Source organism: Haplochromis burtoni, unplaced genomic scaffold, assembly GCF_018398535.1.
Source record: "Haplochromis burtoni strain Fernald_Lab_line unplaced genomic scaffold, NCSU_Asbu1 Contig_13, whole genome shotgun sequence".
NCBI lineage: Eukaryota > Metazoa > Chordata > Actinopteri > Cichliformes > Cichlidae > Haplochromis > Haplochromis burtoni.
This window is the reverse complement of record NW_024582374.1, coordinates 1572190-1587464: the sequence shown is the minus strand read 5'-3', so window position 1 is coordinate 1587464 and position 15275 is coordinate 1572190. Positions and strand designations below refer to the sequence as shown.

Below are 15275 nucleotides of genomic sequence, written 5' to 3'. Positions count from 1 at the left end.
GGTTTTATGAGTACCGAATTCAGTCCTCACAGCTGGGAAGCTTTAACAAAGCGAGTGATTCATGACTCGGATGATTAATCATGAAAACATTTTCCAATTATTTGTTAAACTCTCAATATATTATTATTCTTCTGAGTAAGAGCTTCCTGAACGATGAAATAACTGATGAGGACACAGCAGCTACTCCCAAAAGAATCTCAGTGTGTGCCCTGCTGGGTCACCGATAGTTCATGACATCAGCTGCAGCCAAGCTTCCTTCATACGCTCAGTAAAAATTCACTATGCGTAAAAGATTTAGTTTGTTAATGGAAGAAGCTCCTTTAAAAACCAGACTGCAGAGCAGCAAATGTAGTGTATATTTAAACACGGAATAGTTTTCGGTCCTCGGAAAGCTGAGCGTACATGAGCAAAGAGGCCGGTGCGTCTTATTAAACAACACTGGCCTCATTCTCTTTGAAGAAGATATATAGTGGGCTCCATAACTCCTCTCTGCTGCTTTACAAAAACTTCTAGGTGGTCTTGAATTCCACTTATGTTTCTGGAAGAGTAAAACAATGGAAAGTCTGACATGTGTATATGAGCACTGCTGCCAGACAAGTTAAAAATATTCCAAAGTAATATACTACTCAAGTCCAGAGAAAACACTACCTCACTGTTTGCATTGCTGAAGAAGAGCAACTAATGACTTATAAGTCCATGTTGCTCCCCGAATGCCCATCCTGTTGTCATCAAGCATTTTTAAAAAAGTTTGCCTCAACCAATCAGTGCACAAGTCAGCTCCTCCATGTCCAATGTGTCCGCTTCAAACAGGAAATGGAGATGTACGTACCCAGTTCATCTGCATGTTCTGAAACTCGAGGCCAAAGTAATCACTCTCTATGAGGTTGCCTCTGTGGAAAACCTCAGAGAGAATGATCTGTCCAAGAGCCTTTGGCTGAAAGAAAAAGAAAAGCAGAAGAATTTCATCACTATGTCAACACAAAGATTTCAGAAGTTCTGTGACAATAGATCTTATGAGAAGCGAAAGTGCATTGCTTTAAAAGACAAAATATTCACAAAGATTCCACAGATGGAGAGCATCATCAAAAACTAATTTCAACTAAGCCCGAAGAGACAGAGGACACGCTTGTGTTCAAAGTGAGCGCTGAATAAATGCCGCCTGCCTGTGTGGTGCAGAAAATATTCGCAGCTGTAAATGATCCACTCCATTGTGTGCTTTATGGTTGCGTATGTTCCATCTGTCGATTTAAATACTTTTTCTCGACTTGGATGAGTGTCTGAACTTACTGTATTTCGCCGTTTATCTGGGCCTGAGAAGTGTGCATGCGGGAATTCTGCACAAGTTTACCATCTCAATGCTCTGGGGTTTGCTTTCACTAAATGAAGAACTAATTACTATGTATGAAGAACACACTGCACTTGAGGTTTGGAATCCTAGCTTGCGACTTTTTGAGAAAATTATAGCCTGAAACATCTGGTTGTAATGTAAAATAGTATTTTTAAAAGCCTTATAAAAAGTACTGCTTTGCATTGGCTAAAGTAAAGGATTACAACTCAAAGCATGCCAGGAGATTTACTGTAGTCGGTCTTTTCATTACTTTGATACAATCACATGTTCTGCATTCAGAAAATCTATAAATTGCAGGTGAAACCTACTGACACAACATCCATAAATTTAGGAATCTCTTGTAAAATTCCCCCTTTTTCCACACATTCAAGGTATCCGATTCCGGCTGACCTCAAACGGAGAACAAAAAACGGTGTGTTAAAATACTTTGTCTGTGCTGCCTTTGAGTGCAGGCCAAACATACGATCCAGACAACGTCAGCGAGATTTTTTGCGCAAAGACTCGGGAGCCAAATGTAAGGAACGCTTTGAGGCATTTTGTCAGTTTGACTCATTCAGTGAGTGCTTCATTAACAAAGTTATTAGAGCAAAACCAAATCTTCCCTGTGGTTAGACAATGTTTCCATACACTAATCCTCATTTCTTCTCAGTGTTCTTGAGGTTTACCATGTACACCTCATCCTGTTACAAGTCGGGGGAAATTCAGTCTAACCAGCAAACAAAGTTTGAAACCACACTGTCAAACAGCTACAATCAGCCTAATCACCACACGATTAATGTTTAGGTTTAATCAAACAGAACTGAGGCCGCTAGTTCGACAAGAAACCCAGAAGCAGTTGGCAGGTTTGACCTGCTGAGGATTATGTTCTCAATGCAGTAGCCATGAGCAAACTATTTAATGCCATCTTCTTTTTCTTGGCACTTTGTCATTGTGTTACTCATTAACCCTCTGCTGGAATTGTGAACGTGTGTTTTAAGAGCACAGTAAGATCAAACTTTGACATGTAGCATTATCTTTTACAGTCAGACAGGGAGGGATAGCATTTTCTCATTGACCCAGCTAGCCTCTTTGCTAGCTGCCAGGTGAAGCCAGGCAGCTAGCAAAGAGGAAAGGGTACAACTACTGCACATCATTCCCCCCCTAAGAAAGTTCTTTCCAGCATCACTGCAGTGAAATTCCATGTAGCCCGCAGATAATATTTTCCCCTCAACCAACTTCCTCTTATGCTGTCCAATTTGGCTTATCTCTCTGTGAAGTCACTGTTTACTTTGTGGGCACACACTTAAATGTTGGCAACCCTGCAGCAGTTTAAGTACAGCTGAAATATTTTACAGTGGAACAACAAAAAAAAAAAGAAAAATAAAAGTAGATGTTATGAAAAATGCCTGAATTTAAAAGTTTATAAACTAAAAATATAAATTGGCCAATAATGTACCAAAAGCAAAAATTTTGGTACAAAAGCAGTCTTCAAGTTCAGACAACTCCAAGAAGCAACCACGGTACAAATGACGTTTTACACTACACAGACATCAGAGTTAAACGGCTTAAAAATGAAATGGACTTTTAGTCGCGGTTGCCAATAAATCCATATTTTAGCTGTTGAATCACATGACTCATTCTTTTGGAAGGGCCTGGAATCTAAACTGGTTCCAAACTGTCCAATCCATTTGAATTGTTTGCCTCCGAGCTTATCAGCTCCTTTATCAGTGCTGGCTTATTTTTCCTGACAGTTGAACATTGCAACACTGTGACATCAGTATCATGGTGGTGGAGCTTTTGCACACCTGAGTCATATGCAAGCCTTTAAAAGAAACACTATTTGAGTTCTCAGAGTCATAGATAAGAAAACAATTGTACAGACCCGTGAAGGCCTCTGACACAGAAAACTGAGTTGAAACTAAATGGCATGGGCATATCCAGCCCCGTTTCTAGATCTAAATATCTTTTGAAAGCATGAAAATCTACTACCAAAATTGGCCGAACTGATTAAAAGAAATCCAAATTTACTTTGTTGTTTAACTCCACCTTTAAACGTAATTTATCAGTTCTTCTTTGCCGCTAATGTATCATAAACCAATGGGCGGCACCGCAGAAGCCCTCCTGGCATCTTAAGTCAAGTCACATCTGTGATGTGACAGCGAGATCATGCAGAGTTTGTTCACACCCTACTTGTGGTGTGGACCACAGTCTCATCTCCACACCAACATTAAGGCAGGTCAATGGGTCACCCAATCAAGCTCCAAAAGCAGCGGGGGATTATGGCAAACAGATGTTTCTCTGGAAGACAAATCTCCCCTTGTTTGTGTGTACGCTGGGAGCAGGGGTGAGTACAAGTAAAAGCTTAAAAAAAAAAACAGCCTGCTATAGGAGAGGACTGCCTTCCTCATGCACAGAGAATTTCAAGGAGGGGAAATGGAAAAAAAAAATACAGGTGCAATTCAAAAATGCAGGGATTTGTTGTACCTTGCATGACAGGTTAAACACTGTTTAAAGATCACAGTGAAAGGCAGAGGGCTCTAGCAGAACCTCCCACTGACAGCAGGGGTGTGTTGGGGCTTGCATTTGCCACAGTGGGAGGTACGCTGTCATTTTTCACGGTGGTATACATTTTGACTTTAAACAGGTTCTTCGATGGATTTTATAACTGAATGGCAATTTCCCTTCTTCTCGCTGCCTGGCTTTAGGACACGCCCGTGGACAGCTGGCAGTCATGTTGTTTGTTGGCAAATCAACTCTGGAAGGTGGTAATCGGGATCAGATGTTTTACAGAGTGCCTTCTGCTCAAGTCACCTGTATAACCCAGATAATTTACAGCCTCGGCTTGGCGTTTAAAACATGAGGGGAGAAAAAGGAGAAAAAAAAAATTTCAGTAGGTGGATCCTCCTTAGGTGGTGGTAAATTACTCCCTGCAGCAGGAAAGATTACCATAACAGTAAGAGCAGAGAGGAGTTGTTTGAGGTATTTAACAAGAAGTCCTTCAAGGCACAGCCATTAGATAGTTTAGCCACTTCAGTACACAGTGGGGTAGCGTGAGTGCTTTGTGGGGATGAGAGCTGAATGCTTCTCAGCCTGTGTTTGGTATGAAGAACAAGATTACTGCTTTTGTGAGCATGTCCGCGTAACCGACGCCACAGATGATAAACTGACCACAGATAACAAACTGAGATACACCACTCTGACATTACTTTATCCAAATTCCCTTTGGAAGAAAGTCTTTCCACTGGACAACCATCTTACAACACTTCCAGGAACTTATTTAGCTATCCATTTCAAACCATTATCTAAATTGACTTTAATTTCAAACATCACGCAACATAAAAACTGCATGCATAGAATCATTAGTGAGATCAGATGGGAAAAAACTTAAAAATCTTTGCTTTTTCTGCTCCAAAAATAAGGTTTTGAACTGTTTTTCCCTCTACAAGAGTGCCATGTGTCTCGATCTTGCAATCTCTTGTTAATACCAGAAACTTCCACACAATTTAAATAAGTTTTTTTTTTTTTACCCCTCTGGATTGTAGTGCCATTTACTCATCTAAATTGTTCAACACACAAAACAATTATTCATTAAAAATCCATGTAAAAATGTCTCTAAAGAAATGACAATCTGAATAAATAACACTCTGGGCCAGAGGAAAATTGTGTATTGTTAACTTTAGTGTAAATCATCCATTTTAAAGGATAATTAAACACTTTTGTTGCATTTCACACCGACTGCATCGTTGCAAGAACGGCTCAGAGATGAAACAGGACTTTAAAGCACACATCACGGTTGAATTACACTGTTTGAGTTATCTAGTTAGTCCAAATGTGATTTCAGGGACAGGCCAGGGGGGTTTGGAATTCCTCGGCCCAACTTTCGACAGGGCTTCACTCCTGACCGTGTCCCCTTCCCCCACCACCTCGGCTCAAACTTTGTACTAGCCATGACTGCTCCCTCTGAACTGCCCCTCTTGGTTGTCAACCTTGCTATTTATGTGCTTGTTTGCTAACACTAAAGCAAAGCCTGCCTGGATTCCCTCCCACCAGCACCCTGACTATAAACGCATTTTCACACAGCTAGGTTCCACAACCCACTCTCTGCCCCCTTTTTTTTTTTTTTTTGCAAGTTTTAAGCTGGAAGTTAAGGCCAGCAAAGGGGCTGGCTGTGCTGGATAAAAGAGGCCTGTGTTTCCCCTGCCCCGCTGGCCCAGCCTCCCTGTCCAGAAACCACAAGGCTGAGCTTTCTCCTGTGCTGGGTGGCTGTGGGAGGGGTCTGTGGACAAGAGTCGTGCAAGCAAATGTCTGCTGATGATGACCCATGTCAGGTAACTGCAGCAGAGGAAGGCCAGCAGATCAAAGACTGATCTGATTGGACTGTCTTAGGTCCAGGCTAAAGACATTATATGGCCAGAAATACAAACACCTTTGCACGCAATATGATTTTACAGTTCAGAGTTATCACACGTAATGAAAGATGTGATGTAACGGTAAAGAAATAAATATGGAGAATGACAGCTGTTATTCTAGGAATGCACCAATATATCAGCAGAATATTGTAATCAAAAGACGTCAAAATCTATAAATTATGCGGCATCTACATTTTAAAAGCACAACGCAAAGCAGAAATACTCCAAAAATGTTCCCATACATTTATCCCCCCTGACTCAGAGAGAAACCACACAAAACAAAGCAGAAAACAAGAACATCTATATCAAGCAAATTTGCACAATGGATGAATCCCTTGTGGCTTTCCTGTGTGTAATTTTGAGTGAAGCGTATTTTTGCTTTACTGTACAGTAAGAGGGGCAGTAAATGGCAGGTGATGGAGACTGTACACAAGATATTTGGGCAGCTGAGCAACCAAAACGCCACAATGAGGGGAGGCAGTTACTTGAAGGCCACAACCATGGCAAACATTCCACACTGCAATTTTGTATCTATTTTTGCACACGGACTCCACGAGGGAGAAAAAAAATATATAATTAAAAGCATAGGAAAAGTTGTGCTGGCTCAATCAGTTCTCTTTGAAGTGACTGGACAGATAGGCACAAACTGAACGCACATTTCTGATGCGTTTAGCTGAGCAGCCATTCAATACACAAGGATAAAAACTATTCACCCACCAGCCCACGACTCCTCACAATGAATGAACAGAAATATTAAGCAGTGAACAACAGAGCCTCTCAGAGGCCATCTTGTTCCTGGTAAACTCCAGTCTGCTTGACAACAGCACTGCCGTCATTCTCTTTTTGCAGCCATGTATTTCGGTCTGCCACCTCCTATCAACACCACGTGCGGAGCCGCGCTGAACTCAGACCTCAGTCAGCCTGTCAGAACTCAGAGAACCACATTTTCTTGAGACCAATTACATTTTCTTCAGACTGAACAGCACACAGGTCTGCTTCCATGCAAGTCTAACATATGTCCGTTACGCTCTATTAGCTTAAGACTTTGAGACAACATATGGTGCATAAGATTATGAAACGTCTGCCTCAGCAGTACTCCTGAACTGCAACTCTTGTAGCTACACAAGGATTTAGGATACACACAGGAAAGTATAAATATACAAACCTATTCGAACACAATTAGCAGCTGCCAGGTCTTTTTATTACACTTCACCATCAACCAGCCACTGAATTGAGCATTTAATCATTGTACAGACTCTACTTCGATTTGTTTTCCCCTTCACATAAAAAGCCAGGAAGCATGCTCTGATAGAGTGGCTTCCTTATTGCTTCCTATTGGCCTTCTCGGTGACTCCTGCTGCAACTTGGCAAGTAGACATGGCAAAGCAGAGTCACAGCATGGATCTCAAAGTTTGTTCAACAGCGAGTATTTAAATGGGATCAACTTCTCTAAAGTAATTCCAATGAATAGAAGAAAACAAAAGCAAGAATATTTGGCTAGGATTTATACACCGTATGTGATGGCTGTGTGAGTAACCAAATGCTTCTGTAAAATGTAGACTTCGTTAACCCCCCCCCCCCGAAAAAAAAAGGATTATAAAAACAACCCAGAAAGACCAGACTCCTAACTTTTAATACCTACTCCTTTGGAAGTCAAGCTTTAGGGACCGTAAAGAGAACTGCTACCACTTGGACCTGGAGCAGAAATCACAGCCAAGAAACCAAGAGGCGCCCTGCTGAGTTACACTAAGTTGCCCCAATAAGAAGCCTTAAAGAGGAAGGGATTTCAGCACCAAAGCCATGTGGCAGCTGTCACCAAGACACACAGACACAGACAAACCAGGGCGACCAAGGCCTCCAAGGTAAGATGGAGCCTTCTGTGGAGCAATCCGGAGACATAGTTTAAGTAAACAAACGAGGATGCACAAACCACACACAGTAGAACCTACTTCTATATCAAAGAACTCCTGAGAGTCGTCCAGCCCCTGCACACGGATCTGTATTCCTCTGCCTTGGCTTATTCTCCTGTTGACCATGTTGCCACTGAGACTCTGGCCCGGCTCCAGAGTGCTGATCCCAGCATTGAACTGGGCTCCCAGTCTTGTGCCAGGGGTCTGCAGGACCCTGTATGAACCCTCTATCTCCCCCATTCCAGCTCAGGGAAACGCTCCTGCAAATTCAGAAAGCAACAAACATTAACACAAAACTTCCACTGATCAAATATTTTCTTTGTTCTAAGGACAAACTATTTGGGGATAAAAAATAAAAAAAAAAAACCCAAAACAAACAAAAACAGTCCAAACAGCTTCCTTTAACTGCGAAGTTGCGAAGCTGTTTACGCACACCTGAGGCTCATTCATAGGAAATGTACCGCATTACGCTGACATACCGAAGACCATAAAGTAAAAATGACCCAAACCATTTAGATTTACCCTCAAGCAGAAGTGCAGGTTGGCACAAAAGACGGCCTAACATACGAAAAGAACCGACGGCGCACCGATTTTGCGCTTCATGTGGGGCCCAAAAGTCCCACCAAGACGTAAACCGCGTTTACAGCAACACTTAAAGCCAGAAAAGCTTTCGGGAAAAGCATGAGGAATGTTTAAGGTGAGGTTTGTTTTCTTGATGAGAAACTCAGCTCAGTGGATTCCAGTGTACGGTCGAGAACCGAAGCTAAGTTAATTATCTTAACCGAGAATTAGATCCGAAAAAGTCGCCACACGAGAAAACAAAAAGGAAATTTGCTCAAAAGCGGTTTTAAACTTACCGTTCTGCCCGAAATGAAACTAAACGCTAAAAGTTTGAAACGCCGAAGAGGACACTACTCCGCTCCATGGTCGTCGTCAGCCAAACGAGTGCGCACTCAACAGCGGTTTATCATTGGCTACAGCAGAGCCGTCTGTCCTGCCATTGGTTCAAATGTGGCTAAGGCTCGTAGGCAGGAGAGCCAAGATATACTTTCTTCTACTTTAAATGGCTTTCACGGATGGAGAAGAAGGAACTCACCAGTCGGAATATTTCTTTTACGAGAGTAATGTTGCAAAAAGTAAATGGGGATTTGCGCCAAGAGTCAAAGTCGATAATAAGAAGTGTTTTATATCATTAGTTTGGTCTGATTTGACCCACAAAGCGAAACTGCCATTATTTAAGTTTGGGCTAAAGTCTGACCCGTAGGTGATGTAAATAGACTTCACTGTAAACTTCTAAGTGGTACAAATATAGTAACACAGTTCTCCGAACACATTGTGTGTGAATGTGTGTGTGTGTGTGTGTGTGTGTGTGTGTCTGTTATCCTATTTAACCATCCAGTCTGATCTATAAGTCTTTAAATACCTCAGATCTGAATTACATCAGGACAATGGGCACTTTGCACTGCGGTCCAATGTTCGGTAAGCCCATTTTAAAGACAAAAACTATGTGAGGTAAGGAGGAGGACTTTTTTTTTTTTATTGTGGAGGCGCTCCCCCTACTGTTCTCTCTCAAAAAATCCCAAACAACGTTGCATCATGCTTTAAAAATGCTTTGATAGGTTCTATAATTAAATCTGATGTATATGCACGCATTTCCACTGAATGTGTGTTTCTCATAAAGCAAAATGTGTACCAACACACCGCAGAAATAATGTTTATGCTGAAGTACAAGTATTGATAATAGAAATCCTGTTTGGAATGAGGAATGATGGGGATAAGGCGAGGCTATGGGTTACTAATCGAATGCAATCGATTAACTGATCATCAGTAAGCGGGAGCACCTCTATGAAAGCAGAGGTTTTGGCAGTTTGCTAGTCTGGAGCAGTCAGGTCAGACCATTTACAAGTGGAAAACACTCATGGCACTTGGTAGTCCCCCCCAGGAATGGACGACTCAGCAAATTCACCTGCAGCTCAGAGAAACTGCAGAAGACCAAAGAGCTACATGTCAGACGCTACAGACGTCAGTTAGACTTCTGAAACGATGTCCTTTGGACAGGTAGAATCACAGTGGAGACACTTGGCTATAATGCACGACATGTAATTTAAGCCAAAACAAAATACAACCTATCAACACCTCAGACCAACTCTTAGCACGGTGGTGCTGACATCTGGGCTTGTTCTGCAGCCACAGGACCCGGGCACTTCGGAGTCACTGAGTCATCCATGAACTCTTCTGTGTACCTGCTGATTCCCCTCCCCGACTGGGAGGAAAGTTCCTGTTTGAGCCATCCGTCCCATAGCTATTCTGAATATAGAAATCAATTGTTGGCTATATTAAAGCTAAAGGGTTCCCCAGTCCTCTTGCCAACATAGTGATAGGAAGCCCTCTTCTCTTACTAGTTTGTTTCAGTGCTCTTTGCCTGTTAAACCTGTTTCTCTATCTCCCTTTTCAGTCCAGACTCATTCCTGGAACCCTGTTTGTTTGGTACACAACTCACTTGTGGACTGTGGACACCTCCGGCAAATTTTGCCTGCTCTTGCTTGTTTTCTCTGCTACTTGCAAAGGAAAGGTATTAGCCATTCAAAACCTACCTGATTCCCCCCCCCACCTCTCTGACACCCCTTGATTTTCTCTTGCTGACAAAGTGTTCCTCCAAAGCTTCAATTTACCATCCTAACAAGTAAGACTGTCTGAAATATTCATAAGCTCCGCAATAATCAATTCCTCCCGCCTGGGCTGCAGTTAACACCCTCTCCGCCCTGCAGCAGAGCTCCTCTGCATCCCTGTAGTGAAGCTACTCTTCCCCGTCACTTACCTGTTGCCCGTTAATAACTCACTACCATTCAATGAACTCTGTAAAGCTGCCAATCGTCGCTGATCTTTGAGTCTGATCTTTGCATTTAGATTCAGACTAGTTCATGACAACACTAAAATATTCTAGAACGGATCTGTCTGCAACATAAAGCTTGGCTACACCTTTTTCTGAAGACCAGAAAAAGAAAAAAATTAGGGTGTCAAATGCTGTGGCAGAACCTTAAGAGAGCTGTCCATAAACGAATGGCCACAAACCTAACCTGAACGACCTGAAGCATCATTTCAAAGAGGAACAGTGATATGACTGATAAAGACATACAGAAAATGATTACTTGCTGCTGAAGGTGGTTTTGCGGGTTAATGATTCACGACTTTACTGCAGACAGCCCTGTGAAAACCTTTCCACATAACTGTATTTGAATGTAATGTGCAAATTATTTTCGTAATATGAAAATGTGTATCTATCATCTGGCATTTCAAGTCTTAACAAACACAGACATTCAAATAACATAAGACACTTTTCATGTTTAAAATAATTTATTTTTATCTAAGATATATTTTCTGCTATTATATGTTGTGTTTTATTGCAGGACTTTAGTATTTTTAGTATTTTAAAGCAGACAGTGCCCAAAGAGAACTGGTGCTTTTCATTGGAACGATGACAACTGACAGCTGAACCACTATGACCTTTGCATATAACCAGCTACAGTCCTGGCCATAATTATCAGTTTCCCTGAATTTCAAATTCATAATTGAAAACCTGAATGCAAATGGAGCTATTTTGTTTATACAAGCCAGGTCAAGATGATCACCATGGCATCTGGAAATGTTGTAGACTTCAGAGAGTAGTTGACCACAATTATTAGAAAGTATTTGTGGCGGAGGTGTGGTTCGCGGCTCCACTGCAGAGGTTGGGTGGTCCAGTGTGCTCAAGGGGCAGTGCCAGGGAGACTGGCAGGGCAGCTGGAAGCAATTCAGTAATTACACTGTCCCTATTTCAGTGACGTCGGGACCTGGAGGAAGGAAGGACAGGTGAAGACAGCTGGAAGTCTGAATAGTACTGAAGGGATAGAGGGATTTGCTACAGCAGCATCTCTTTGAGGGAAAGGATAAAGGGACTGAGGGACGCAGAGATGCACATTTTGTAAATAAACACACGGTCACAAGCATGCTGAGTGTCTTGAGTGTTTGCTGGGGTCACATCATTATTTAAAATTACGCTATTTGTCCAAATACTTCTGAGTCTCTGAAAATGAGAGATTATGTATAAAACCAGATTGACAAAAGCTGTGTCACTGTATAAATAGTCGTAGACATAACTGTATCTGCTTAATGTCTCAACAAGAGGCCGTCATTCATCCTTGCTTCTTTTTGGAGAGAAGTTTTGATGATGTTTTTCTGATTTTTGTTCATTTAAAACAACATTTTATTTGATGCAAAACATTAAATGGAAAGATAAAAATTATCTGCTAATAGAAAGACAAAGAATGCAATCTGAACTGGATGACTTTCCCATGTTCCACACTGTCTTTTGATCTGTATTCATTATCTGCAAGAAGCCCTGGGCCTCATCACAGTGCCCGTCATGTGTGATGAAATTAGTCTGGTAGATCTGAAGCCTCGGATTTGTCTGAAGATACAGTTTGTGCTGTTTCTTTATACGTGATATTATTAAAAAAATGAGCATAAATTGAAAACAATAAAACATAAAAATTAACTGCGTGCGTGTGTAACAGATATTAAACATGACCAAACTTTCAAATTATGATGCCAGTTTATTTTTGGGTAACCCCGTGAACTAAGACCTCTAAACATTTGGTTTGTTTTTTCAACTCTTTATGATATTAGTGAGAGCAGTTAGCCCTTTGTATAAATCCAGAGACAGACGCCACAAATTCTCTACTCATACAAATATCTAAAATACTGAAATAAACTCTTTTCATTGACAGACTGAATACATTTATAACTAAGCACAAAATATTACAGATCAAGATCCATTGCATTAACTAAAATTGTATCAATCAAAGAAAGTATGCAGCTGGAGCTTTTATCAGCTTAAAGGAAGATTTTGAGACAACTGATCACCAGGCTTTAATGAATAAAGTGGAAAGGTATGGTGTTAGAGGGGTGGCACTAGACTAGGTGGAAAGCTAAGGCAACAATTTGTGGAGATAAGACAGCACTAGAAAAAATTGTGTGAATGCCTTGCAGTGGAATCTGAAAACAGCAGAAGAATGAGAACAATCTGCTGAAAAGAGCTGAAGAAGCTGAAGTTTGTGCCGAAAACAGCTAAAGAAGCTGGAATTTTTGCTGAAAAGCGGTGAAAGCCAAAAATTCTGCAAAAAAGCAGTGAAGAAGCCTAAATTTGCACTGAAAAGATGTGAAAAAGTTAAACTATCTCCTGAAAGGAAAGTTTGCCACAAGCTGGTTAATCAGCAGAGCTTGTGCTAAAAAGAGGTTTCTGATGAAAAAGCTGGGATTTGCGCTGAAAAGGGGTGAAAAAACAGAAAATTCTACTGAAAAGGGGTGAGAAGCTGAAATTTGTATTGAAAACGGTTAAAAAAAAGTTTAACTGTGAACTGAAAAAATTGTTGCCATAAGCAGGATTTAAACCCAGGCCTCCTGCTCTGAGAACGGCTGCTCATCTCACTGAGCTAAAACACAGCTCAACCCGGCAAGCAAAATCAGTGACCACACTGATGATGTGGTCCATTCATGTCAATGGGCAAAAAAATTGCATGAAAAATTCAATATCTCAAAAAGTATAGAAGTAATGAGTACCAAAAGTCATATTTCGGCATTAGCAGAAAGAGCAGAATTTTTTTAAAGTCTGAATGGCGAAAATCGGATAAAAACTGTGGAAGTAGTTCCACGGCGAAGAATCATTGAGCAACTAGAATAAAGTATAAAGAATAAAGAGAAACAGGAACTCAATAGTGTTAAAATGATTGAACATTGCTTGTGGAGTCCCACAGGGGTCAGTATTGGATTCAAAACTCTATGTGAGCAGGGATGTCAAATTAACCTGAGGCAGTGGGCCACACTTCTGTCAGTGTAAGGAAGTCCAACTACACATTTAGAAAAAGAAAAGGTGTAGTTTTTATACATGACAAAGAAATGCTGCTGTAGTAAATGAAAGAAATGTGTATTTTTTTTTTTACTATTGGTCCATTCTAAAAATAAACAAAAACTGATTTTTTTCATAGTAGATTATAAAAACAAGACTTTCCTGACATTTAATTGTTTATTGATTAGTATGAATGGCTATGGGGAAGGTCATTATTAGTCGGAGAAGCTGCAAAACTTACAATTAAAAGTCCAAAATTTATCTTCTCCTTCTTTTTTCCAAAGCTGTCCAGTGGCCCAGATTTGAGTCTTTGTTGTGCCAATTCTGCCTTTTGTTTGACACCCCTGATGCAGATCATCAGATACTGTTCTCATTTTATTTGTGGTTGATACAAATATTCTGATAAATATAACTGGACATAAATGTCAGATTAAATTTCTTGGGCGGGCGGGCGGGCAGGCACACACGCACACACACACACAAACACACAGGGGCCAGGGGCGGGAGCCTGTAATGAGCACCACCCCGGCAGAGGAGAGAGACAGAGAGAGCAAAAAAACCAAAAAAAACCCAAAACATGTTGCCTATCACAGAGTCAGCCAGCAAGGCACGGGGACCATGACAATTGTAAAGCAGGTAAAGTTTCAAGAACACAATAACATTTTATTCTTGAAATCAAACTTGTTCAAATTAATGAGCCTTGTTAAAGATCATACTGCACAAGTACTGTACACTGTAAAATCTAATTAGTTCACAGAACTCATAAAAACTATGCAAACTCGTTGCCTCAAAAAGAATTGAGTAAAGTTTTACTTAAGATGATTAAGCTAGGGCAACTTACCCATGATGAGCACACTGTAAAGCCTCAATAGTTCCTAGAACTCAAAAAAATGAGTAGAGTTTGCTTAAGATAATTAAGTTACTCATTTTGAGTACACTCTACAAACTCGTTAGTTCCCAGAACTCAAAAAAACTATGCAAACTCGTTGCCTCAAAAAAACTAAGTAAAGCTTACTCAAGATGAATGTTAGGACAACTTATTCATTGCAAGTATGCAGTATTAAGAATAACTTGATATTTCTGACTGTATAATACTTATTGTTTACCTACTGACAAACATTTCAAGTTCAACTAAATGAAAAAAACAATTTGTGGTAACCTGAATATGATTAAAAATAATTAACAACACTTTTTGTAATGATGTTAAAATCAGCCCAACTTTTATTTTCAAACACAACAAAGTATAACAGCCAACATATCTTCTGCTGAACAACAAACAATTATATTGCCATCACTGTTATAATCTTACAATGAAACAAAGTCTCAGATTTAATTATTCAGAAAATAAGTTTAGGCCTACCACAAGTTTGTTTTGTACTTACATTACTTATATAATCAAAATAAAATATTTATTGTTCTGTCACAAGTGCAGTCTCTAATTTAAACAACACATTTGTTTTTCATTCCAACACATGAACTGGAATGTTGGAATGTTGTAATATTTTAAGGATGGCTAGTCATTCAGGCATTACTGCCTGAATGACTATCATGGATCGAGGTGAATCAAATGTAAGTGCAGAAGAAAGTCTTTAACTTGCCTTAAGTACAGTGGCAGTGGATGTGGGTTGGAGATGCAAGGAGCTTGAACCTGCAGACGACCATCTTCACTGACCACACCATCTGTGACGGAGGACTCATCTCTCCTGGTGTCCTGCAAGCAAACAATCATATTTTTTGGAACATGA

The 15275-nt window shown here is 40.5% G+C and overlaps 1 protein-coding gene across 4 annotated transcripts in view; it reads right to left on the bottom strand.

Moving 5' to 3' along the window:
• farp2 (FERM, RhoGEF and pleckstrin domain protein 2) overlaps positions 1-8650 on the bottom strand; it is a 30362-nt gene extending 21712 nt beyond the window's left edge. For 3 of the 4 annotated variants that reach the window (XM_005919774.3, XM_005919775.3, XM_005919776.3), the window contains exons 1-3: positions 8504-8650; positions 7686-7906; positions 830-934 (exon numbers count right to left, since the gene is read on the bottom strand). In XM_005919774.3, coding sequence (XP_005919836.1) covers positions 830-934; positions 7686-7886 — 306 coding nt within the window. In that variant the 5' untranslated portion in view covers positions 7887-7906; positions 8504-8650. The remainder of the gene's footprint in view (positions 1-829; positions 935-7685; positions 7907-8503) is intronic. The other variant, XM_005919777.3, reaches the window with a different exon arrangement.
• Between the last annotated feature and the right edge of the window lie 6625 nt (positions 8651-15275).